General features: G+C 42.3%; 2 protein-coding genes and 1 long non-coding RNA gene across 9 annotated transcripts in view; 2 read left to right on the top strand and 1 right to left on the bottom strand.

The window, feature by feature from the left end:
* The window catches only part of klf8 (Kruppel like factor 8), a 38,692-nt gene extending 34,837 nt beyond the window's left edge, over nucleotides 1–3,855 (top strand). For all 7 annotated transcript variants that reach the window (XM_083564387.1, XM_083564386.1, XM_083564388.1 and 4 more), the window contains exon 6: nucleotides 90–3,855. In XM_083564387.1, coding sequence (XP_083420513.1) covers nucleotides 90–271 — 182 coding nt within the window. In that variant the 3' untranslated portion in view covers nucleotides 272–3,855. The remainder of the gene's footprint in view (nucleotides 1–89) is intronic.
* Nucleotides 3,856–8,350: 4,495 nt separating this feature from the next.
* On the top strand, nucleotides 8,351–10,621 carry LOC310738969. Its single transcript, XR_014537202.1, has 2 exons — nucleotides 8,351–10,054; nucleotides 10,097–10,621. It is a non-coding gene; the product is annotated as an uncharacterized lncRNA (long non-coding RNA).
* Nucleotides 10,622–10,642: 21 nt separating this feature from the next.
* Nucleotides 10,643–20,512, bottom strand: klf5l (Kruppel like factor 5 like). Its single transcript, XM_083564402.1, has 4 exons — nucleotides 20,197–20,512; nucleotides 16,511–17,294; nucleotides 16,286–16,345; nucleotides 10,643–11,943 (listed from the first exon to the last, which is right to left on the bottom strand). The coding sequence occupies exons 1-4, from the start codon at nucleotides 20,332–20,334 to the stop codon at nucleotides 11,765–11,767; spliced, it is 1,161 nt and encodes a 386-aa protein (XP_083420528.1). The 5' UTR covers nucleotides 20,335–20,512; the 3' UTR covers nucleotides 10,643–11,764.
* Between the last annotated feature and the right edge of the window lie 3,069 nt (nucleotides 20,513–23,581).

Genomic DNA, 23,581 nt, shown 5'->3' with positions numbered 1-23,581 from the left:
TACAAATGGTCATGTGTCTCGAGAGGAAAAAATTGGCCGAGTTTTTGCCCTCGCTGACGGTTTCCCTGTCTGTTCTGCTTTTTCTCCAGGAGAGAAGCCGTATCAGTGTACGTGGGAGGGCTGCACATGGCGCTTCGCCCGCTCCGACGAACTCACGCGCCACTTCCGCAAGCACACGGGCATCAAGCCGTTCCGCTGCACTGACTGTGACCGCAGCTTCTCGCGCTCCGACCATCTCGCCCTCCATCGGCGCCGCCACGTCATGATGTGAGCACGGCTCGAGTTTAGCCACGCCCTTTCCCTTCTCCTCCACCTCCCACCGATTAACTCCTCAGGAGACTCCGCCTTTCCATTCTAATCGACTCCCACCAGAAAGGGCTGAGAGAACTGTGAAGCTGTCCCTCCCTTCCTCCCTCCCTCCCTTCCTTCCTCTTATCTGCATACGATGAAAATAACGCGCATGTCTTTGGGGGTCTTGGCTCCCTGCCACGTCACGTGCTTCAGGACCCGCGTCCATCCAGCCCTTGTTTATTCCAGGTTACGCTTCGCAACACTCGCTTCTGCAGAAAAACCGGATCGCCGAGATGCACTGCTGAGCACAGACTGAGGGGTTCAAGGTTCTGCCCGATCCTGTCGCGATAAACAGAACCTTTTGAGAGATGAAAAGCGAACACCAGGACCAGTTGATGGACACGGCAGAAGAAGAGAAATGCTACGTTTTCAAGCGACGAGTTTACAAAATCTCTTCTAATCGTTTGATTTGTGTTTTTAATCGAACGTTTGAAATTTTTCCCCCCTTTTTTTTTTTCTCTCCCTCTGGTTTGCATGAACTTGCTCTGTTGTGTTAAGTTGTGTGTGGCTGAATGTTCTAAAGTATTTTTACTTCTTTTTAATTTTTTAAAATACTTGCTATGTTTTACGAACAAACGTTTCGGGCGATTCGCCGTTGCGTCTTTATCGGCCGTCTACCCCACGCCATCGGAGAGGTAGAGAGCTAAGACTGTGAATTATTTTCTTTTTTTTTAGATAGGATTTGTCCGATTCTTTTATCCGGTGTTTCTTATTTCTTACCTTTGAGAGAAAGATGGATAAATGAATAGAGAGACGAAGAGAGGAAACGAGAGCAGATCAAGACCTCACTCCAAAATACGGGAATTCCACACCTTTATGGAATACCGTTCTGGAAAAATCACACCTGATCATCTTCCATCCACACACACATACAAAAGTCAGACACAAGATATATTTGGCTTGGTGACAGTATTTATAATATATACGTATATCTATATATTTTTGAAAAAAATGTTTTATTTGCCGGATGTTCGGCGTTTGATATGATGGCTGATTTTGTCGGATGTGCTTTCTCACACGAGGCTGGGAAAGAAAAGAAAAAGAAATAAATGTTCATCTGAATGGATAGGATTAGAATAGAAAATAGGGGTGCTTGTTAAACGTGTGTGTGTGTGTGTGTGTGTGTGTGTGTTTGCGTGCGTGTGTGTGTGTATTTCTAAGAAACCTAATCAGAGTTTTAATAGTAGAGGTGTGTGTTGTAGGCACATAACGTTCACGCCTGTCAGAGCCTTAATCGAAGTCAAATGTGCAACTTGTGGAGTTTTTGCGCATCTCGCTTGTCGGAGTTCCTCAGGGTTCTGGGTTGGGACCCCTTGAAAAGTAAGGCAGAAAAACAAAACAAGAAAACCCTCTCTATCTATCTATATACATACACATACACACAAGGTGGCATCAAATGTTTCTAGACTAGTTTTGTACCACACCAACAGACAAATCGTCCTGTGTACATTGGGCGCTGTGCAACTGACCACATGCGCTCTTTATCACCTTACACGTGAGTTTCTCGATGGAAACAACACGCCCTTTCAGATTTGGCTCCTGCGGACTTCTCCCTCGAACCGAAGACGGGATCTTTTTCGTTTTGACACCATTTGCGGAGATCCAGGGCGACTCGCAGAAGGTGCTTTGAAAAAAGAAGACTTCCAGGACACGTTCCAAAAGTCGCAGGAACGCTGGGGGCGCTGTATTGCTGTGCACGGCCGTGCAAGGGGACTGTTTTGAAGGTGGTCGTGTGTGAACGTGGATAAATAAAGTACATTCTTGTAAACAGAGCGAGTCTCGAAACCTTTTGATACCACCTCGTACATATCCAGATCAACCAGAGAACAATTCGGTGAAGGTTTCAGCTCCAGCGCTGGTTTCTGGTTTCACACCATTATGCACAGGTTCGAGCTCGGACCTTCCCTTACGAACCCTGCTGCAGTAGTTTGCATTTAAAACGTAGAGCACAGTCCTGTTGAGATTGAAAGAGAGAAAGAGGAAGATATTCTCATCTCGTTTTACGCTAGCGCGCGTCATCGTCACGGTCATAACGTCAACAGCTAGCGAATCTTCCTTCCCGAAGAGCTATATCATGCCCCCCCCCCCCCCAAAAAAAAAAAAAAAAAAAAGAAAACCGCTAGAAGTGCGGCGTATCCGATTCCAGCCTTCGAGAGTTGACTGCATGTTTGCAACAAAAAAAAATAATTCAACAATACGTTTGTTTTTTTTTGTTGTTTTTTTTGAGATCTTCGATCCAGTGCAATGTTCAGACATCAGATCTATTGTCTTGCTTCAACTCGAAACTTAAGCACATCTTTGTAGAAAAGTATATGCATTCGATTGCGATCCTTTCTTTCCTTCTTCTTCTTCTTCTTCTTCTTTTTTTTTTTTTTTTTAAAGAAAAATGTTCATAGGCATACAGACAATTATAAATAATTAACAAATACCTGTACATACTGTATATAATCAAAGTTCTGAATAAACGTAACGGGTGGATTTCTATTTTTAACACTGACTAGACAATGTGAAATGTTTTTTTTTTCCCCCTTTTGTTGGCTCAACAATTTTTTTTTGTTTTTTTTAATCCCTTTTTAATCGGTTGTGTTGTAATTCTCGAATATTTTGTGTTTTGTGCATGGAGAGAATTTCTTAGCGAAGTCGCTGAGCATGTCGGTGCGTCGCGTCGGACACGTGTGGCCTGTAAAGCACTGATAATCGGTCGGCGATGCGAAACGTGGCATTTCTTGTGCAATTAAAGCCATTTTTTGCACGTTTTAAGGAAAAAAAAGAAAGAAAAAAAAAACTAAACAAAACAAAAAAACAGCTACTACCTGACTTTACGCTCTCTTTATAGATAGGCGCAGTACTGAAAATGAGGAGGGAGTTTCCTAAAACGTGCGTCGCCTCGGGAAAAAAAACCCACGAAACATCAGGAAACCTCGAGTAGGAATATCTTGTCGATGAATTTCTATTTTAAAATCCACACATTTTATGACTCGCCCACATTTTATGTCCCGTGACTGAATTCGCCACCGCCATCCTCATTCTTTTTTAGCATGTTTACTCAAAAAACAACAACAACAACAAAACGTACATGTATCGGATTTTCTTTCACGAGTTTTTTTATGAATTTGATTTTTTTTAATTTATTTTTTATTTTGGTCAGAACCCTCGGTATTTTCTATTGAATGCAGTAACTTATGGGCCAGTACTATATTATTACTCAGTGCAATGCAGTTATCATTATTATTATTATTATTATTATTATTATTATTATTATTATTATTATTATACAGGTAATTAATGTTATTTCTTTTCTCTTTCTTTCTTTTGTATTTGTACAGAACAAATGTGTAAAAAAAAAAAAAAAGAAAAAAAAGAAAAAAAGAAAGAAAAAAAGACCCGTGAGGCGAACACAAGCTTTTTGATACTGTGAGAAATGGTGTTAAAAGTCAGTTTCCCCTGTACAGTTGTGATTATCTACGCCTTTTATAGAATAAAGTGTTTTTTGTTTTTTGTTCAGATTGGTGTCGCTTCATTAATGAATACAAGATGAATCACTTTTCTTTTCAGGCAATTTTGCACAAAAAAAAAAAAGTTTCGAGTTAATTGATGACTGATAGTCACTCTATACAGCTGTGGTGAGCTGAAAAGCAGCTGTGGATAATCTACACCAGGTGGGGAAGTTTTGGGTTACTGGTCAGAGGTTTAAGCCCCTGTATCACAGAGTTTTGCTCAAGGGACCACTTTTGGGGCCCTTGAGCAAGGCCCTTAACACTATGAGCTCCAGGGATGTTGTATTAAATGCTCAGCTTCCTAATATCGCTGGCATATGCAAAGAAATGTTTTCACTGTGCGTTAGTGCACATGTAACAAGGTTCCCTGGTGGTCTAGTGGATAGGATGCGGCTCGGGTTCGATCCCCCGGTCAGGGAACCGACCCCAGCCATTAGGGTTGCACAAGCCAGTGCACTCTTAGTGCCGGTCCCAAGCACGGATAAATGGGGAGGGTTGCGTTAGGAAGGGTCTTCATCCAGCGTAAAAACATGTGCCAAATCTAACATGCGGATCATGAATATGGATGAGCCGCTGTGGCGCCCCCTAATGGGAGAAGCCGAAAGAAAGTTTGTTAGTGCACATGTAACAAGTGGGAAAAATAACTATTTTATCTTACAAGCTGCAGATCCTTTGAATGGGGGTGATGTGAGGGTGCAGAACCTGAGCTCGGTGACTCGGCTGACCTCAGTGTTTCTGATGATTCCAGAATAGCTGATCTTCTAAAAACTTGGTGTGAGGTCAGCTCTGGTCTGAGCTGACAGGAAAAACCACAGACACCACTCTTTCCCCACTGTGGTGAACTGATTTTTATTTTAACATGCTGTTCCTTGTGGTGGATAATCTCCAACCTGCAGAAGACCATACCAGGTTCCAGTCTGGCCAGCAAAGATCAAGAATGTGTTAATAGTTTGTGGACAGGCTAACTAGATCCAGTATGGACACCTAAAGATTGGAGAAAGTTCAGATTTTGGAATTTTCAGCTCTCCAGATTGGATTCATCAAGCCTGTTTTTAACGTAGTGTCAGATCCCTGTTCTTGGCTGAAAGCTCATGTGCATCTGCTGCTGTATTCCATCTGCTTAAAGGTTTGGCATGTTGAGACGCTCAAGACAATGGTAAAGAGCGATCTGGTCACCTCAGCTCCTGGTCACCTGCTCATTCTTTCCTGTCCTTTCTCATCAAAGTGTCTCAAAAGATCATCAGTTTCCAAAAAAACTCAAACTGACCCAACAGCCATGCCATGGTCAGCACAGTCATTGAGGTCAGATTGTTGCCCCATCTGAGCTGAAGATTTGTATGATCTAGAAAACCATTTCTAGATCCCAGTTCTTTTTGTTAATGATACTGATATCATTTATAATGAAAAGAGCATTGTCCCCATAATAATCTCTACTCCACTGGGAAGATGTTCTATTAGATGTTGTGGAGATTGGTGGCTAATTCAGCACACAGACATTCGTAAAGTCGGGTGCTGATGTGGGTGAGATGAGGGGGCCTGGGGTGCAGTCAGCATTCACAATCATTCCACTAGCGATGGAGCTTTATAGCAGGAGATCCTAAACTCTAACCCATGGAAAGCAGATCTTGGAGCTGGACTTGTGCATTTTGTGTCATGCTCGAACTGGTTCGGGTCTTCAAGTGAAGGGAAAATTCCATTCTACAGCATGCAGTGACGTCAGATATAAATTGTGTGCCTCCAGGTTTCTACTAACAGTTTGAGGAAGAAGCACATGTGGCTGGTAAAGTGTTCAAAATATCAGTACTGTATGTATTATTTCTTCAGCAGTTCTCAGTAGTGACCAGTAGAGGGAGTGTCGCGTTCAGGTCTTCATCTCTCCATGTGCAAGGTTGAGAGGTCGAAATTTTTGAATGAATCATTTGACTATTTCAGTCATGTGTCACAATTATTTGTTTACGACTTCCACTTGCATTTTTGAAGAGAAAGAAAGAATAATAATCACGATGTGTTTTCTGACCACCTCGGCTTGAACTACAGATAATAATAACAGAGATGTTTGAGTTTGTTGTCCTACAATTTATATTTGAATTCAATTCGATGTATTTCTATTTGCAGAGATAAACTGGTGAGTAAAAGATTGTTCCTTATAATTAGAAGTTTGCACAGAGCCAGTGGTGCCTGTGGTGATGAAAAACTCCTTGAGACTTCGTTTCATGAGGGAGAAACCTTGAGAGGAACCAAACTGGAACCCATCCTCAGCACCGAATGTCCATTCATTACAGTTCCATCGTTGTTGAGGTGTGCAGTGATAGACGATTAAATGCAGAACTGTTCATGCAGCTGGTGGTCCTTGAACCGTTGTAGCAGACTTTGATATTAATTACAAAGCAATTGAGTTGAACTTCATGGATCTTTAGGCTGTTCATGTGGAACTATCCTTAAACAGAGTGGTCTCCAATTGAATAGAACTCCATCTAGAGGTTGGGTTTCGGATGAAAAGGAAAAAAGAAGGGAAAGACTGGTCACTGGTTCCTCAGGATATTTCAACATGGTCTTCTTACAGGATGTTAGAAATGTACAATGAAACGACAATGCTCCTGTGCTCCATGAAGATCTGCTTTCCATGGGGTGGAGTGGAAGATCTCCTGCTACAGAGCTCTAAACCCTTTTTGAACACCTTTGGAATAAATGTAAACCCTGACTACATTATTATTACTGATGTTAGTTCCATCTTGGTTTGAAGATTTCCACAGCTCACGTTTCTACAGGTCCCACAGAACGCCATTTGAAACAAAAACCATCCAATGACGCAGTAGATGAAACTATTGCTTTGTTTGATGGGACAGGTCAGAGAAGCATGACCAGGCATGATCAGAAATGCATCTCAACCTGGGGTTAATGGTCTACAAGAGCAGATCACTTTAGATTGTTCTCCTTTTAGCCAAAGAACAGGAATCTAGGGCTTCAGAGAGCACAGATTCCTGGAATAAGGTGGGATCAAATTGTTGCCTGGTTTGATCAATCTGCAAATGAGGCAAAATGCAGGATGAACTGTTAAAATCAGCATGGTGCAAGAGTTACTGCTGGTGTATGCTTGTTTCGGGAATGTTCTAACACACACACACACACACACACACACACACACACACACACACACACACACACACACACACACACACACACACACACACACACACACACACACACACACACACACACACACACACATACTCATGTTATGTAATCCAAAAGTAAAGATCTGTGAAATCAAGCCATTCCTGGAGTTTTAATATGAGGTGCTTAAAAATTGGCACCAGTTCATTTTGTGCTTTGTTTTACGTCATTCAGAATATCTCCAGATCTTCCTGAGACACAGAGGGTTAAAATAGGGTTCCAGTCATGCCACTGTTTTTGGAGGAAATCCCACCTTGAGTGTTGCGGGCCGTTTTACTGAAGTTTTGAAGGTCAGGAAACTTGTCTGATCCCGTCTAAGTACACAAGAGATGACAGCCCTGTAGCCCCCCCCCCTCCCCCACCCCTTATTTGAACCACGTGAATGTTCACCATCATCACTTGTGGACTCTCCTTTTCAAGTCCATCTAAACCGTTTCAATCTTTGAAATCAGCGGACTGGAATGTCCATGTCAAGCTTAAATCTAGATTGGATTTTTGTCTGGATTTTGGAAAAATAGTTTGGATCGTTGTTCTGTTGAAAGATTTAATCTGACTTGTTTGTAACTTCCTGGCAGAGGCAGCCATTCAAAATATTCAAAAAAAGTTGCCAAGCCTTTGGAGGACATACCACCTTGAAGGTTGGGTGCCATTATCTGGTGTTTGAAGGTCAGGACAGCTGTCTGACCTTGAATCTCTTATAAAACATGATGAGATCTCTTGTCTGTAAAAGCATGTCTTCACACACACACACACACACACACACACACACACACACACACACACACACACACAGAGAGAGAGAGAGAGAGAGAGAGAGAGAGAGAGAGAAGGATGATCTTGAGGATCTTTTGAACTCCTTCAATACAACTTCAATCTTTCAGATCAGGGGACTGGGATGGCCATGTCAAGAAGCATGAATCTATTTTAGATCCATGTCATGCTAAAAGATTCACTCTGGCCCACTTGTAACCTCCTGGCAGAGGCAATCATTTAAAAAATCCTATTAATGTGCAACCCAGATGAGGATGAGGTTCCCTCTTGAGTCTGGCTCCTCTCGAGGTTTTTTACCTCATACCATCTCGGGAAATATTAAAATTTTATATTTCATATTTTTCCAGTCTTTCTCATGATGGCTGAAGCTCCTGAGCAACTTAATCCTTATATCCCAGTTTCTAAATCTAGAACTGCTTCAGGTCCATTTTATCCAAAAGAAATTCTAAAAAAAAAAAAAAAAAGCAGATATTTAGTGACATTTTAGTCTCTTTTTAAAAATGATATACAATACTTTTGTTTTATCTTTTATTTTTTTCAGACACATGCATGTTTCGTTTGTTTCTTTGAAACAATCTAGTTTAAAGCTAAAAAAAAAAATTGGACAATAGTTGGACAGTGAATGAGTGGAAGTTCTGTGGAGTCCAAATGTGACATTTTTATCTCTACCAGAAGAACTTGTGTCAGCTGAAGAACAGGAGAGAAGATGTGATCAGACTCCCCTCACCCCCACACTCACACATGGAGGTGGAAGCTTAATAGTTTGGGGTTGTTTTAGATAAGGGAAGTTTGGAGACATTCCAGAAAGTGAACGGAATCCTGAACCAACATGGCAACCATTCCATACATCAACGACTGCGGCTCATTGGAAGAGACTTCACCGTAGAACAAGACAATGAGCCGAAGCGTACGTCCGAGTTCTGTGGGTGTTATTTAGAGAGCAAACAGACGTCTGGAGTGATATCCATCATGGAAAGTTCTGCCCAGTCACAGCACCTAAATCCTAGTGAACTTCTCTGGGATGAACTGGATCTCAAGAAAGAATCTCTAAGAGTTTTCCAGGAGGCACGGCAAATATTTTAGCTGAACTTTTGGAGAAACGAAGTGTCCGGATGCTGAGAGTGTGTAAAGCTGTTCTTCATGCTAAGGGAGGATTTTCAATGCAAAAAGAACATACACGTGTCTTTGAAAAACCATAAAAGACTCCACACTTTTCACAGACACTTTTAACCTGTATATCATTTGAGGACACTGTTGTTGTTGAGCACCTACAGGGTTTGAGGTGTGTATATTTTTAACCCAGATGTATGGTTCCCTCACCTCTTTTATTGTGTACTAAAGCTCACCAGGAGGCAAGTTTTAACTGGAAACTCGAGTAGCTCTAATCACTTATAAGGCCACTGGAATGAAAAGACCAACAGTTTATGAGCCATCAGTCAGAAGGAAGCACAAAGAGCATGACGCTTTTTCTAAAGAAACACATACCTGCGATGAGGTGTCTCAAAAGTGTATGGACAAAAAAAAGAAGTAGAAAAAAAGGGTGTAGCGGTTTATTCATTTGTCTTCTGGTCGTCATGTTTGTCTATTTGTACACGTTACAGTGGAACAGCAGAAGACTGTAACAACAAGGGTGGTAGCAGCTCGGCTAATCACCTTTTATTGTTTGCAAGATCTCATCAGGGAACCATTTTTTTGGCAGACGCCGTAATTATTATTTTCAATTTTCCTGGTTACGCCCCGTTCAACCTCGTCGTATTCTTTTCTTTGAACTGCTACTATTTTTTCTCGCAAGAGCAAGAAGTCCGTCCCATACAAACCAGTTTACTGTTTTATTACAGTCAGAAAAGGGGAAAAAAAACTCCTCTTTCCTCTTCTTGTCTCAAGGCAATTCCTAATTAAAGTGAAATTATTGGATTTAATTATTTAATCATTTAATTACTATTATTATAAGTAAAAAAAAATAAAATAAAAGATTGGAACAAACTGGTTTTAAATCCAAATTCAAGGTTATGGCTTGGAGGTAATGATTAACTTCAGGTACGTTGATCAATCAGTCACTTTAATACCTCACCGAGTCGAGTAAAGAAACGACTCAGAGACGCCCGAGTTCTTTATCACAACGCCGGAATCCATCTATATAGATTGTGGATACCTGACTATAACCTGACTTTTTTTTAAAGATCCCATTCTATATTTAGTCCCAGTTTGCTCTTATAATAAGCTCCACTCTTCTGGGAAGATGTTCCTCTAAATTCTGTGGAGTTTTATGTGAGATTCATTCAGCTACAAAGATGTAATTAAAGGCAGTTCCTGATGTAGGTGAGAATGTGAGGAGGACCGGGTGAAGGTGTTCACTAGGGATGGAGCTCTATAGCAGGAGATCTTCCACTTCAACCAACGTACAGTAGATCTTCCATGGAGCTGGCTTTGTCATGCTGGTACATGGGTCTCCTAGTTCGAATGAAGGGAAAATTCCATGCTACGTCCAAAGACGTCGTGTAAAATCGCGTAGCTCCAACTTTGTGCGAACAATTTAGGGAAGAACCGATGTATGGCTGGAAAATCCAGGTGTCCCGATTCCACTATATATATTTTTTTATCCATATTTCCTGAATAAAGGATGAAAATAAGAAAAGCCGATCCCAAATGGCATTTAGATTTCACACGTTTGATTCTTTTTTTTTCTTTTTATTTTCCAAGAAATTTCCATGTTCAAACAATAAAATACAAAAATGATTCGTGTCCACCTGTTTCAGAACAACTCCTATTTGTTCATGATAAAAAGCAAATCGACTGGAGAGAGAAAGAGAGAGAGAGAGAGAGAGAGAGAGAGAGAGAGAGAAAACAAATATTTACAAGCTACGTTTATTTAATTATGTCTTTAAAACTACAGTATTTACAGAAAAGCTTCGGTGCATCAGAGTTCTGTAAGGAACTGTGCTGTAAGAGAATGTACACAGGTCGGGGTGGCGGTGGTTTGGTGTGGTGTGTGTGTGTGTGTGTGTGTGTGTGTGTGTGGGGGGGGGGGGGGGTGGAGAAGCTTGGCCAGGAAGTGCTTGAAATAATAAAGAGAGCGGTGAAGACGAGCTCGTGGTTTTGTTCTTGGAGCGTACATGCGAGGTTTGTTCTTCACTTTTGAATGTACACTCAAATGTCCAGAGGAATCTTTCTTTTCAGACCGTGTTCCTAATAATTTGGCACATTTATGAAAAGGAATAAGGGGGGGATTCTCGGGTTAAGGGGCGTAGGGCAGGTGGGCTTTGATACGAGACAAATGACCCAAGGTTAGTCAATAATTAACGTTCAGCATTGTTAAGTACTTGGCGTGAATCCTGTGCGTAATCCCGTCGCCATTAAAAGACGAGAAGAAAGCGTCGATCTGCTGGAGTTCTTGCTCAAGCTACTCATAAAACGCTTCGTTTCCACGGATACGAATGTCGCAGAAAAACAAACATTACTCAACTCTGTACTCTCGAACTGCTCAGCAAATAAGTCGAGATTCTTATAACAGAGAAAAGAAAAAATAAATCCCAATATAAACAGCGAAGCCTCGAACAATGACCTCGGGAAATTCCACCGAAACGTGGATCACAATTTCAAGCGAAATTCTGGATATAAAATAATAATCATATTTTGCATTAAAAAAAAATGTCGACTACACAGATTTCACGGCCGTATTATACAACAGAGCACACGGATACGTACAATATATACAGACCTCCCAGCCCCCCCCCCCCGAACCCCCCAAAAAAATCTACAAACAATAAACCTATTTTTGTGAATTTCGCTCCAATTCGTTCTTCGGAGTCCAGAAGTGTTCTAGAGCTACCAATTGGTGTCCAGAGATGAATTGGCTGGTTTTTTTTGTTTTTGTTTTTTTTATAGAGAAACATTTGATCCTTGTGAAATATATACGTAATGATACAAATATTATCAAAATAAAAAAAAATAAAAATAAAAAAACCAAAAACTCAGTTTTGGTGCCTCTTCATGTGGAGCGCCAGGTGATCTGAGCGTGAGAAGCACCGGTTGCAGGCGACGCATTTGAAGGGTTTGGCTCCTGTGTGCTTTCTGTAGTGCCTTGTGAGTTCGTCTGAACGAGCAAAACGCCAGTCGCATCCATCCCAAGTGCAGCGATACGGCTTTTCGCCTGAAACCAAAAAAAGATCAGACGTTCATACGTTATAGCAGGGTTACGCTACAAACCTGTGTTTTGATTCAGGACCAGAAGGTGGAAACATTTAACATCTAGTTTGTTTAAAGAACATGAGAAGAAAAGATACTGAATGACAGAGTGGAAAAATAAAAATTTCATGACCTTTGCATTAAAAAGGTTCTCATATCTCCTATTCATTCTTATAGCGCTTTGACCTTTAACACGAGCTCGATGGTGTTATTACGCGATGGAGATCAAAACGATGACGTTACGTCGGCTATCGTATGTCGTTTTATACAATTTTGACCTACTCCTGGTTGTTCTCGGATTCTCCCACAGAAGACATAAGCTGCGTCAGATCAAAACATCTGGGAAAGTCTACATTCCCGCTGACTCGATCCCTCGGACCACCGAAAGCTCGTCTAACAAACAGGTTTTTTAGCTGATAAGACGCTGACGGGGATTCCGTCGCACAGTGAGGGCATGTCAACAAGTGCCGAAAACAAACAGCAGCAAAAACAGCCGGGTGATTAAAAGCTCTTCTACAAAAAAAAAAAACCCACCACGTTCTACTGGCAAAAGTCTGTGGACACCTGAGCATGAGAATTTGTTCTTTTTGAGCATCCCATGGCACATCCTTCTACAGTAAGCTCCTCTCTTCTGAGAAGATGTTTTACTAGATTTTGTGGAAATTTATACTCATTCATCCAGGCACTGGGGAGGCCAGGGGTGCTGTCCTCACAAAAAATTCATGTCAAAGGGGTTCGATATTTTTTGAGATCCACAGCCAGGGATATTCCACGCACATCTTCATGAAGCTGTCTTTGTACACTTTATTTGATGCTGAAACAGGTTTGAGTCTCCTAATACACGTGAAGAGAAAAGCATCGGAAGACGCCCTATACAATTATCTGCTTCCAACGATTTGTGAAAAAACAGGTGTCCGAATACTTTTGCGCATACAGTGAACATTTAAAACGTTCGCACACGGGTAAAAGGCGACGTGAGTCAGAGCCTACACGTGAGTCTACGTGCAAAAGCCGAATGTAAATCTATTACACTCTTTTTTACGCTATCTCAAGTGCTACCTGCGACCTGCTGTGTTTATCTCGCTCATTATTCACTCGTCGCTGCTACATGACAGAATTTTTACGCAACGACTTAATCTTTCATCCGAGTTGCATTGGAGTGTGTTGTCCTCCGGGGTGTGACTCATAAATATTAGCAGCTTTCTTTAGTACTTTATATAGAATGCCCCCCCCACAATCCCTGACTGCATACGTTTCTTCGACAAATAACCGAGTGATAATAGCTAAGAATCTTCTTTTATTTCCCAGCTGCTCCCATTAGGGGGCGCCACAGCGGATCATCCGTCTCCATACCCCTCTGTCCTCTACAGCTACCTCTTTCAAATCAACTACCTGCATGTCATCCCTCTCTACATCCATAAACCCCTTCCTTGGTCTACCTCTTTTCCTCCTTCCTGGTGGCTCCATCCTCAGCATTCTCCTACTGATATACCCCATGTCCCTCCTCTGCACCAAACCATCTCAATCTTACCTCCCTCACCTCGTCTCCAAAACGTCCTACATGCACTGCCCCTCTAATAAACTCGTTTCTAATCCTGTCCATCGTCATCACTCACAAGAAAACCTCAACGTCTTCAGCTCTGCTACCTCCAGCTCCACCTCCTGTCTTTTACTCAAAGCCACTGTCTCTAAACTAGACAACATTGCAGGTCTCGCTTTGCTTGACGTAACATAATGTGACCTATCGCAATCCAGTATGTAAAGTTTTAGCTCACTGGATAAGATTTTACACTTCTGCTCGGAAGGTCGTGAGTTTTAATCCCAGTAACACCAAGCTGTGTTCTTTGCTGTAAAGCATCCCTGAACTTCAATTTATACAGCGTACATGATGTAATTGTAGGTTACTCTGGCTAAGCTATAAATCTGAGTTGAAAACAAAAGATGAAATGTTTCTGGGGAAAAGAACAGCCCATGTTAGCTTGCTAGTCATGGACGGTTGAGGTCAGCAGGTGTATTTGTTTAAACCCTGGGCCTCCTGCGAGGGTCAAAACCATTAACTCTAGCTTCGGTCTAATTGCTGCACTTAGACACACAATGAAATGAACCCCTGGGTTACTAATCGACAGGGCACGGGTTCAAGTTTAGGTATCGCCAAGCTGCCACTGTTGGACCCTTTAGCAAGGCCCTTAACCCTCTGTGCACCAGGGGTGCTGTATCATGGCCTACCCCAGCTTCCTAAAATCCCTGGAATATGTAAAGAGAAAATTCCACCTTGCTTGCTGTAAAGTACATGTAAGAACTAAAAAGAACCTTTCTTTTTTCTTTCTCAGTGTCTGAAGGCAAACCCCAAGTCTGTGTTCTCTTTAATCAATATGAGGTTTGCTCAGACAAGGCTGGTTTTATGGAAGTTTTAACTCCATACTTGTAGAGGCACTCGTCTAAACATCGAGGACAACAGTTTCTGTTTGAGCAGTGTGGGCAAGCTGTTAGCAAGATAAAAGGGTGAAGGGGAGGGTTAAACATCTTTATGGTGCAAGGAACTCAGAATGATGACCAATTCCAGTGTTTACACTCCCCAAGCAAACACTGTTGAGTAGCAGGTGATGTTGGGTATAACAGAAAATAATAGAAAGCCTTCTAGTCTGGACAAGATGTTTCTGTCATCATCGATGTTCAAGTAGTTATCTAGACAATGTTAATTTTGGTCAACTCTTAACAGGAAATGGATTATTTTTTTTTTTAACCTTCATCTTGGCAGACTGAATGAACTCTTAAAGAGTTTTTTCTTGCCAGTGTTGCTCATCCTCAGCCGAGATAAGCTTACTGGATATAGTTCCAAGTTGAGACATGTGTATTGGGATGTAAGTCAAGTGGCATTTCGTTCTCATCTCTTCGAACTTCTCGCATTTAGTCAGCAAGGATGGATTATGAAATATAGACTTAGGAAGGCAGTAGGAAGATCTTTCCATTCCATACCATTTTTGCTAACATATGGCCTAATGGACACCAGATAACAGAGGTGCTTTGTACTTGTCACATAGATATTGGACAGAAATTCTTTTTTTGCATATCCCAGCGATGTTAGGAAGCTGGGGTCAGTCATGATACAGCACCCCCGGAGAACAGATTGTTAGGGACCTTGCTCAAAGGCCCAGCAGCTTGTTGGTACCAGGGCCTAAACTCCTGACCCTCTGACAGTAACCCAGAGCATTAACTACTGGGCTACCACCTCCCCCAAAAAATGCTCCAGAGGGAGAACGTTTGCCACCTCTTTTTTGAGAAATGTAACCACAGGTTACTTCAGCACTCACCATGGGTACTTCAAGTGAAGTACCGGTGGCTTATCATGTACCAGCCACACTTTTTTCTGACAAAATTTATCAATTAAAATGTAGGAACACAAGGTCAGCCATGATACAGCACCCCTTGAGCACAGAGGGTTAAGGGCCTTGTTCAAGAGCCCAGCAGGTTGGCAATAACCATTTTTGAACCCCCAACATGCTGACCAGTAACCCAATGCCTTAATCAAGGAGCAATCTCTTCCCAATATGGGTTTTCACCGATATATTTTCTGGAAATGCACTGGATCAAAAAAACATCCTGAACTTAGAATGTCATGCCCTTCCCTCCAGTTTCTGTCATTAGGTCGAACAAAGCAACAAAGCCCGAGGGTCACAGGGAATCCCCTCTTACCGCTTACCTATCCGACAATACGACTGAGAGGGGGGGCGAGGGATTACTTCCAGACAATAGCACAGAAGGTCTTGTGATAATCTCATGCATCACTAGACAGCAGCTGGGAATTACTGGGTGTAGTTACTGGGTGTTTTTTGTCCTAAGTGGACATTGGGAAGACGGGGGGGCTCTTGGTCTTGGTCGCAGTGTCAAGTTGAGAAACCGAGGGTCTGCTGGGTTTCATCTTATGTACAGTGAAACTACACTCTTTCACTCCTCCCTCCTTAGGGCAAGCGTAGGAAAAAAATCAGGAGGAACAGGTTTTTCCTCCGCTACTCAATGATTTCCCCCTTGGGGAAGCGTGCAGGGCTTGTACGGGCATGCAGACACAATGTGCATAAAAGTGCGAAATAAGAGGCAATTCATCTCTCCCTCCGCCTCCGTCGTCTCATTCTTTTCGTTGTTTCCCTGGGCCATCTTCTCTGTTGATACATCTAAGGGCTTTGTGTTGGTGGTACATTGCATGTGGTCAGGCAGTTACAACCGTCTCAAATGCAGCTTTTCAGGTTTGTGTGTGTGTGTGTGTGTGTGTGTGTGTGTGTGTGTGTGAATGTGTGTGTTTAGATTCTTACCTGTATGTGTTCTTTGGTGTGCTTTCAAGTGCGAGCTTTTTGTGTAAACCTTGGTGCATCCTGCCAAGAGGAAGAAAAAAAATAAATAAAGAACACATTAAAATGTGGAAAGCTATTAAAGCCACACCTTGAGTGTGTGGACAAAAAGTGACCCAGATAATAAAGTGCAGAATGTTTTTCGTGACTACACCTCGTTAAACAAAGCAATTATGTGCTCAAACGAACCTTGGAAGTCGCAGTGGTGGATCCTTCTCTTTTCTAGTTCAGGGTTATTCCTTCGGTTGTACCGTGGGCCGGTAAGGACGCCTTGTCCATGAGTCATGAGCATGGAGTGAGAGGTCATCTGGGCCACTTTCACTCCCATTTGGGTCTGATAGGGCGGCAGAGGAGGAGGGACCGTGTTAATCAGCTCGGCTTGATTCTCTGGGCTACCTGGTTGGGAGTTTGGGGGTGAGGGCGGCAGGCTGTGGGGCTGCGCTTGCTGGTAGAATTGGTCAGGTATCACAAATTCACCAGACGGCGTCGTGAGGGCCACGGCGTTCAGGTTGAGCATGGTCCTGCCTGATCCATTCACCTGCTGGTTGTTGGAGAAGGTCATGGAGGCCAGGTTGCTGCCACTGATGGCCATCTGGTAGACCTGCGGCTGCTGTGGGCCGATGTGGAGCTCATCTACGGCGGTCATGTTGGGTTTGATGAACAGGTTGTCCACTGTCTGTGGCACGCTGAAGACAGACGTGAAGTTGGGGAGTGTTTGGATGTTGCAGGACGCCTCGACTCCGGGCTCCGTTTTGATCTGAGACACCGGTTTGGTCGGACGGTACAACCCCGTGCGGAGATGGGTGGTGTTGGGGAGGATGACATTGATGTTGAGGCTGTAGGGGGCCGGCTTCTCATCTGCAAAATACTCGTCCACTACGGAGGCGCTTTCCCGGCGGTACTTTTTGTCTGGGATGCTTTGAGAGGACAGAGGCCCATTTTGGGGCAGGTATTTATCCATCTCCATTGGGTTCTGAAAATAATAGACAGGATAGAAGCAATGTGTAAATGTTTTGTCAGCTCTATTATATTCACCTCTTTGATTTTACACCAGCCTGCTAGGGACATAATATTGTAAGACCCTGTCTTTGTCTGGGCCAAGAAGACAATGTCTCACCTAACACATTTATTCAAAGTTTAAGCGATAAGACAGAAAAACTTGTCTTCATCTTTGAGCCTGGTGGGTTTGTGACTTGTGACTGCAGCAGGCATTTTATTTTGCATTGTTCACTACGTAAAACCGAGAAACTCCGTGCACAACAGCCGTGCACAAGAGTAAACAGCACCCTCGGAGGTGTGGTGATCTCAAAGGAATAGAACAAAAACCAAAACCAAAACAATGACATATGAGAAGAAACCTGCCTATGAATATTTCCAAAAATTAATAAAAAAAAAAAATAGAGGAACAGCACAAAACATTACGCCTCGTGATCGCAATAATGCCATACTTCACAGTCAAAGTCAGTGTTCTATGATTGCTAAAATCACATCTTATTTCACACACAGTATAGATTCAACATTATGGGAAACTGTAGGTTTTTTCGCTAGCAACATAAAAAAAATCCCACATAGCCATTTTGATTTGTTTAAAACGCTGACTACATTCCGGGGTTTTTTTCCACCAGCAGTCAGCAGAGGACGAGCGTTTTGACGCAATCCCCGTGTAAAGCTATTTGTTGTAAGCAACTCCATATTGTTGGCTCTCCCTTTAGCGACATAGCGATATTCACCACACACACATTCAACCTTGTGATCTAAACAGTGAGGTCAGGAACATCTCACATATCCATGTGATGCTCACAGTTCTGTTTGGCATGACGTTTTTATAGCATGTGCTTCATTTTTTCTAGGAGAATGAATTTGGAAAAAAAAAGGTGGGCTAATTAACCGATAACAACTTCGGAAGTTAAAACCGAATGCGCTGTGATTTTATACACAAGCAAGAACTGGCACCTGAGAGAGAAAAGAGAGAAAGAAAAGAGAGAAAAAGAGAGAGAAGCCTTGGCGAAGCATCATGTCTTCATTTTAGAAGAATTGAAGCCACCTGAACCCTGGCCCAAGATCCTTTGGGTTAATGATTGGAGGAGCTTTATGACTGTTCAGTTATGGATTTGGCTGATAACGAACGAACGAGCGATGAAGAGCATGAGAAAATGAGAGATAGAGGAAACCTATATTCGATGGCGTTTAAAAAAAACTCAACAAAACTCTATTATTTATAAGCATTAAATATTTCAGGATAGTTAATAAAAAATACTCATGTGACGTAAAAAACGTTCATTTGGCTGTTTGAATAAAATCAAGATACTACGTTTTAATAGAATTGAACAATCCAGGAGTTCTTGTTAAGATCTTTATGCTAATTACAAACCAAATCATCTCGTCTCGGTCCTCGCAGCCTTTTACGGCTAAACGGAATGCAAAAAAAAAAAGGTTATTTATCTGCAATTGCCTATAAAAGGGCACTAATCGGCTTTTGTCTGCTGAGCTGTGCATCGGTGGCAAAACAGAACCTTTGAAACCAAAGAGCGTTTTATTACTAAGAGGAAGACTGATAACACTCGTTTTGTCCTTTTTTCACGACATTCATTTGGCATGGAGAAATTTTGGCCGATCCTCAAGAGTGAAATGACCACAGTCGACCACTGACTCAGACACAGGATGGAATTGCATACAGGAAATGTGACGAATCATCATTTTATACATAGATAGAACATTAGTCATGTGAACTTGGACACATCAGTCTGGTGATAGTCGATACGTTTTATATTCGGGATTGTTTGTGCTCGCAGCATTTGACAAGATACAGGAATAAAGAGGGATTTTTTGAAATGGTTCAGTCTGAACACACAAGCGCCTGAGGAAACTAAACAACATCCTAGAAATAGCATGCAGGACATGAGGCCCGCTTTCCAAAACACAACGAAGATTCGAAGACACTCCAAAAGCAAACAGAGGCGATCGGCAGCCTCGGGGAAAAAAAACAGAATTAAGTTTAAGTGCCTCAAACCCCCTTTAACACTTGTGTGGACTTTTTTTTTAACAGCGTTTCACAACATACACTCATCTGCTGATGTCACGATCGTTCAGCCTTTAACCCAAAATATGATTTACTCTATAATCACCATCAGCGCAGGCTGTAATTTATGGTTATCACCACAATGAGAAGATCTCGGGATCTTTATCCTGCCCTGAGGATCGGGCAATTTAGCGGCGGCGAAGGGGTTTTTCACATATTATACACACAACCACCAGGGACCAGAAAAAATATCGAATAGAATATTGAATAGATGCATTATACATAGGGAGGAAATATAAATAGAATAGCTGAATTATAAATAGAAATTTTCAATAGGAGATACAAATTATTAAAAGAATAGACAAATTTAAATAAAAATTATGGAATCGCCAATGAAATAAGGACAATAGAGAATATCATGAGACTGTTTTTGGTCAGATGTGATTTTTTTTGGGGGGCATTCACCCATAACAAAATCTTGATTTTCTTCTTCCTGGTATTACAAATTGTAATTCTACTAAAGGAAAAATTTCACTGTACCACAATGGAAATAATTTTCTTGTGCTCTTTATACATGTATTTCAGTGTGCATTGTGTATTAATTATTTATTTTTTTGGCACATTATTACACTTTATAAACTCAATACACACTACTATACACCAAGGTACTAATAGGAAACAGTTTGCAGGAGAGAAAACCCAAAGCATTACGTCGTGTCTTCTGTACAGATGTGCAGTCCGGTCTGCATTACAGATGTTTATTCAGAATTGGGGATTTTTTTTTACCACCACCCGGGTAAACTAACCCATCCCGATGTAGGCAGGGTTGCAAGGCCCTGGTCCCCGAGATCCTCACCGTGGGTTTGACGTCCTCGAACACGGAACACGCGTCCTCCCCTGCGCAGGCGCCCGACATCCGCACGGGCTTCAGCTGCGTAAACACCGCTCTCTCCTCCGTGATCGGGCCGCTCACGGCCAGTCCTATGCTCGCCATCCTGACCTGAACAAACTGTTCCCACCTAAATCGCTACAAACACGCGTACACACATACACACACATACACACACTCACACTCAGCGCTTTTTTTGTCCCGTGTCCAGGTGTGCGATATATCCCGAACCCACCTTTCTGTCAATCAGGCAGACTTTACCTGTTGTAAAGTAGCCGAATAGAAAGTGACGCGTCAACCAATCAGAACCGAGAACGGGAGGAGTGCTTATCCAATCACGGGCTTGGGGGTGGAACTCACTCACCTGTATACTGAGATCCCTGAGGTTTGCGCCATTTTAAAGCTCGTGAACTGCGCATGCGTGTAAATGCTCACTGTAAATTCACTGTAAATTTAATCATACACACACACACACACACACACACATAAATTGCTCTATAGAGGTTCACACTCGATTTCTTTTTCTTCTCAGCATGACATGTAAAACCACGCAGGCTCGATGAACAAGTCTGTGGTCATGACAGATATTACAAACCCCAACATTAACGAAAGCCCCGTCTGCTTTGTCATCAGAACGTCATTTCACTTCTGAACAACACAGACTATAGAAAACCTTCCTTCTGGACATACATGGAGGAGGCCTCCTAGTCTTGGTGGCCTGCACAAGTTCTGATACATAAATAATAGCCAACTGTAGATGAAGTAACCCAATGATAAGGTAATATGGAAATCTGTGTAGAACAAAAGGAAACTGGATCTTCTGCATTCCACTAGTCTTTGTGACACTGCGTAGATACCAGAGGGCAGGATTACAGATGTGGGCACTGCAGGTGAAATACTGACCTGTCACGATGCATTATGCTAAATTAAAACCTGACCTACGTGGAGGTCAGAAGACGTCTAGGTATTTTTTTTAGAAGACTAAAAACATAATTTGTGTTAAGGTTAAATAGAACAAAGGAACCAAGTATGCTCCGTGTGAAGGGGCGGGGCCCGATGACAGAAGAACCTACTTAACTAATGTTAAGTAGATGCAAAATGGCGGCAGATTGACTATGGCCTGGAGGCTTCCAGTTCAAAGCGAGGAGCGCGGCGTGCTCAGGTTTCACGCGCCTTTCATTTAGGTAAACATTATAGCACGGATTTCCAGTTCCTTTTTGGTCCTCACGTATACTTTAAGCGTTTTATCGCCAAACCTGATCTAAAGCATTTCGTGAGCGCCGTTAAACTATTTTTATTATCATTTATCATCCTTGAAAAAGAAAACAAGAAAGAAGTCGTCTCATGTCCATTTGACCCCGACAGACCCAAGTCGTAATACCGATAACGAGCAAAAAAAAGTTACTAGGTATCGATAGATCCGCTAATACGTTTTTAGCTCAGGGTTTCAATATCATTATTGCAAAAAGACGCGGTATCACGTCGTCTCCGGCGCTTATGTATAGATTCAGATCACTGTGCTTCCTTTCTCCAACGTGCTTTCATTCTGTAAACTTCACACCACATGCATGCAATGAACCACAACATAGTCACATGACCCTGAACAAATACACACATTTTTTTCTCACGTACAGTTCAACTAGATTTTCAGATAATGTCCAGACGTCCATCAAATAAGATCTGAGGTTGAAAAATGCTGAAAAGTGAGGTGTTTCTTTAAACTTGGTTTGCTAAGCCAGAGCTCCATGAAGTCTTATGTGTATGCGTGTGTGCACGTGTATGTGCGTGTAATAAACAAGCTGGTTTTTGCTTGGCTGCCTTTGTATTTGCATGGGGAATTGGTTGATGGATTGCGGCGGCTTTTGAGTATGTGGTTGCCTGTGCTTTTCCTGAGATTGCTCAACCAGCAGAGCTCAGGTTTCAGAGTTAGCTCATGCTCTCGTCAGAATATGAGCAAGCCTCGCTGTGTCCATTTCTTTTTAACTATTTAAGTACTATTATAAAGCCACTATTTTTTTATGAATATATGCAGTGGTGGACAGTCATTAAATGTAATCCCGCAGTACTACAGCTCACATCAGATTATCGTTGGCTGCGTACAGGCGATTATACTAATTAACGGTCACGGTTTATAGATTAGGTCCCTTATGGGCACTTCAATAGAATTTTCTTGATAAAAATCTCCGATCTGAATCACTGGGCCGGCTCTCCAGCTGCGATTAGACATTGATTTGAAAGCAGACAAGCCACGACATGCAAGAGGAATCAGCTGTGGCAGAAAGAGAATGAAAGAGAGAAAGAGAGAGAGAATTTTGTACTATTTGTTTTTTTAAGTCTGATGCATTCATCATCCATGAATTCCTATATCATGGGAAACCATGGCTCATCTGAATACACAGCATTACCACACAGAGAGAGATAGAGAGAGAGACAGAGAGAGACAGAGAGAGACAGAGAGAGAGAGAGAGAAATAAAAAACTTGTCAACAACATTCCCTATTGCTTTGTCGGATAGCAACCGCAAAAAGAAGCTGCAAAGCGAGTATCTGAAGCATTAAAATATGCATTCCGGGAAACAGAGAGCTCTCGCCGGCTATGGATCGGAGAGCCGAATGTTGACTGAGGGAGGGTGTCCTTCACTGCTGAATGGGGCCTGATTGTTCTCGTCCGACTACACCACATGTGTACTTTTCAATAAGCCAAGAATCAGCATTGATCTGAGCAAACCGTGCAGCACATAACTTAGCAGGCTAAGCATCCGTGCACACGCCCTGCCTCTCATTGTGCAATGACAAAATGGACAGAATGATAAAAAATAATGGTGTGGCCAATATTAGACATTTACACACACACACACACACACACACACACACACACACACACACACACACACACACACACACACACACACACACAGACAGACAGACAGACAGACACAACACAGACAGACAGACACAACACAGACAGACAAACAGACACAACACAGACAGACAGACAGACAGACAGACAGACACAACACAGACAGACAGACACATAGGGTATGAGTGGGCCTTAAAAAAATCTCTCAGTATTGCTTTTCGAATGTGTGTGACTGTGAGTGTGTGTTGCTTATGCATGTGCTCTTACTTATCGCAAAGAATTTGTCAAGTCATGACACCTAAAACTGTATTTGGCATTTACGGTGAAGGGAAGTTGGTTGACTAAGAACGTGTATTATCAAGTTCCCTGGTGCCTCATTAGCACCGTGGGTGGCTACATAAGATTGCTGCTAAAGGTCTCAGGACATGACTCAGCCCACGTGAAACGTGATTTATGAACTATGCGATCGAACGTTCGAGATCTCCGGAGTTCAG

The sequence above is a fragment of the Silurus aristotelis genome (assembly GCF_946808225.1).
Source record: "Silurus aristotelis genome assembly, chromosome: 16".
Taxonomy (NCBI): Eukaryota; Metazoa; Chordata; class Actinopteri; order Siluriformes; family Siluridae; genus Silurus; species Silurus aristotelis.
Note: the sequence above shows the minus strand (reverse complement) of the source record. Positions and strands in the feature narration are given on the sequence as shown.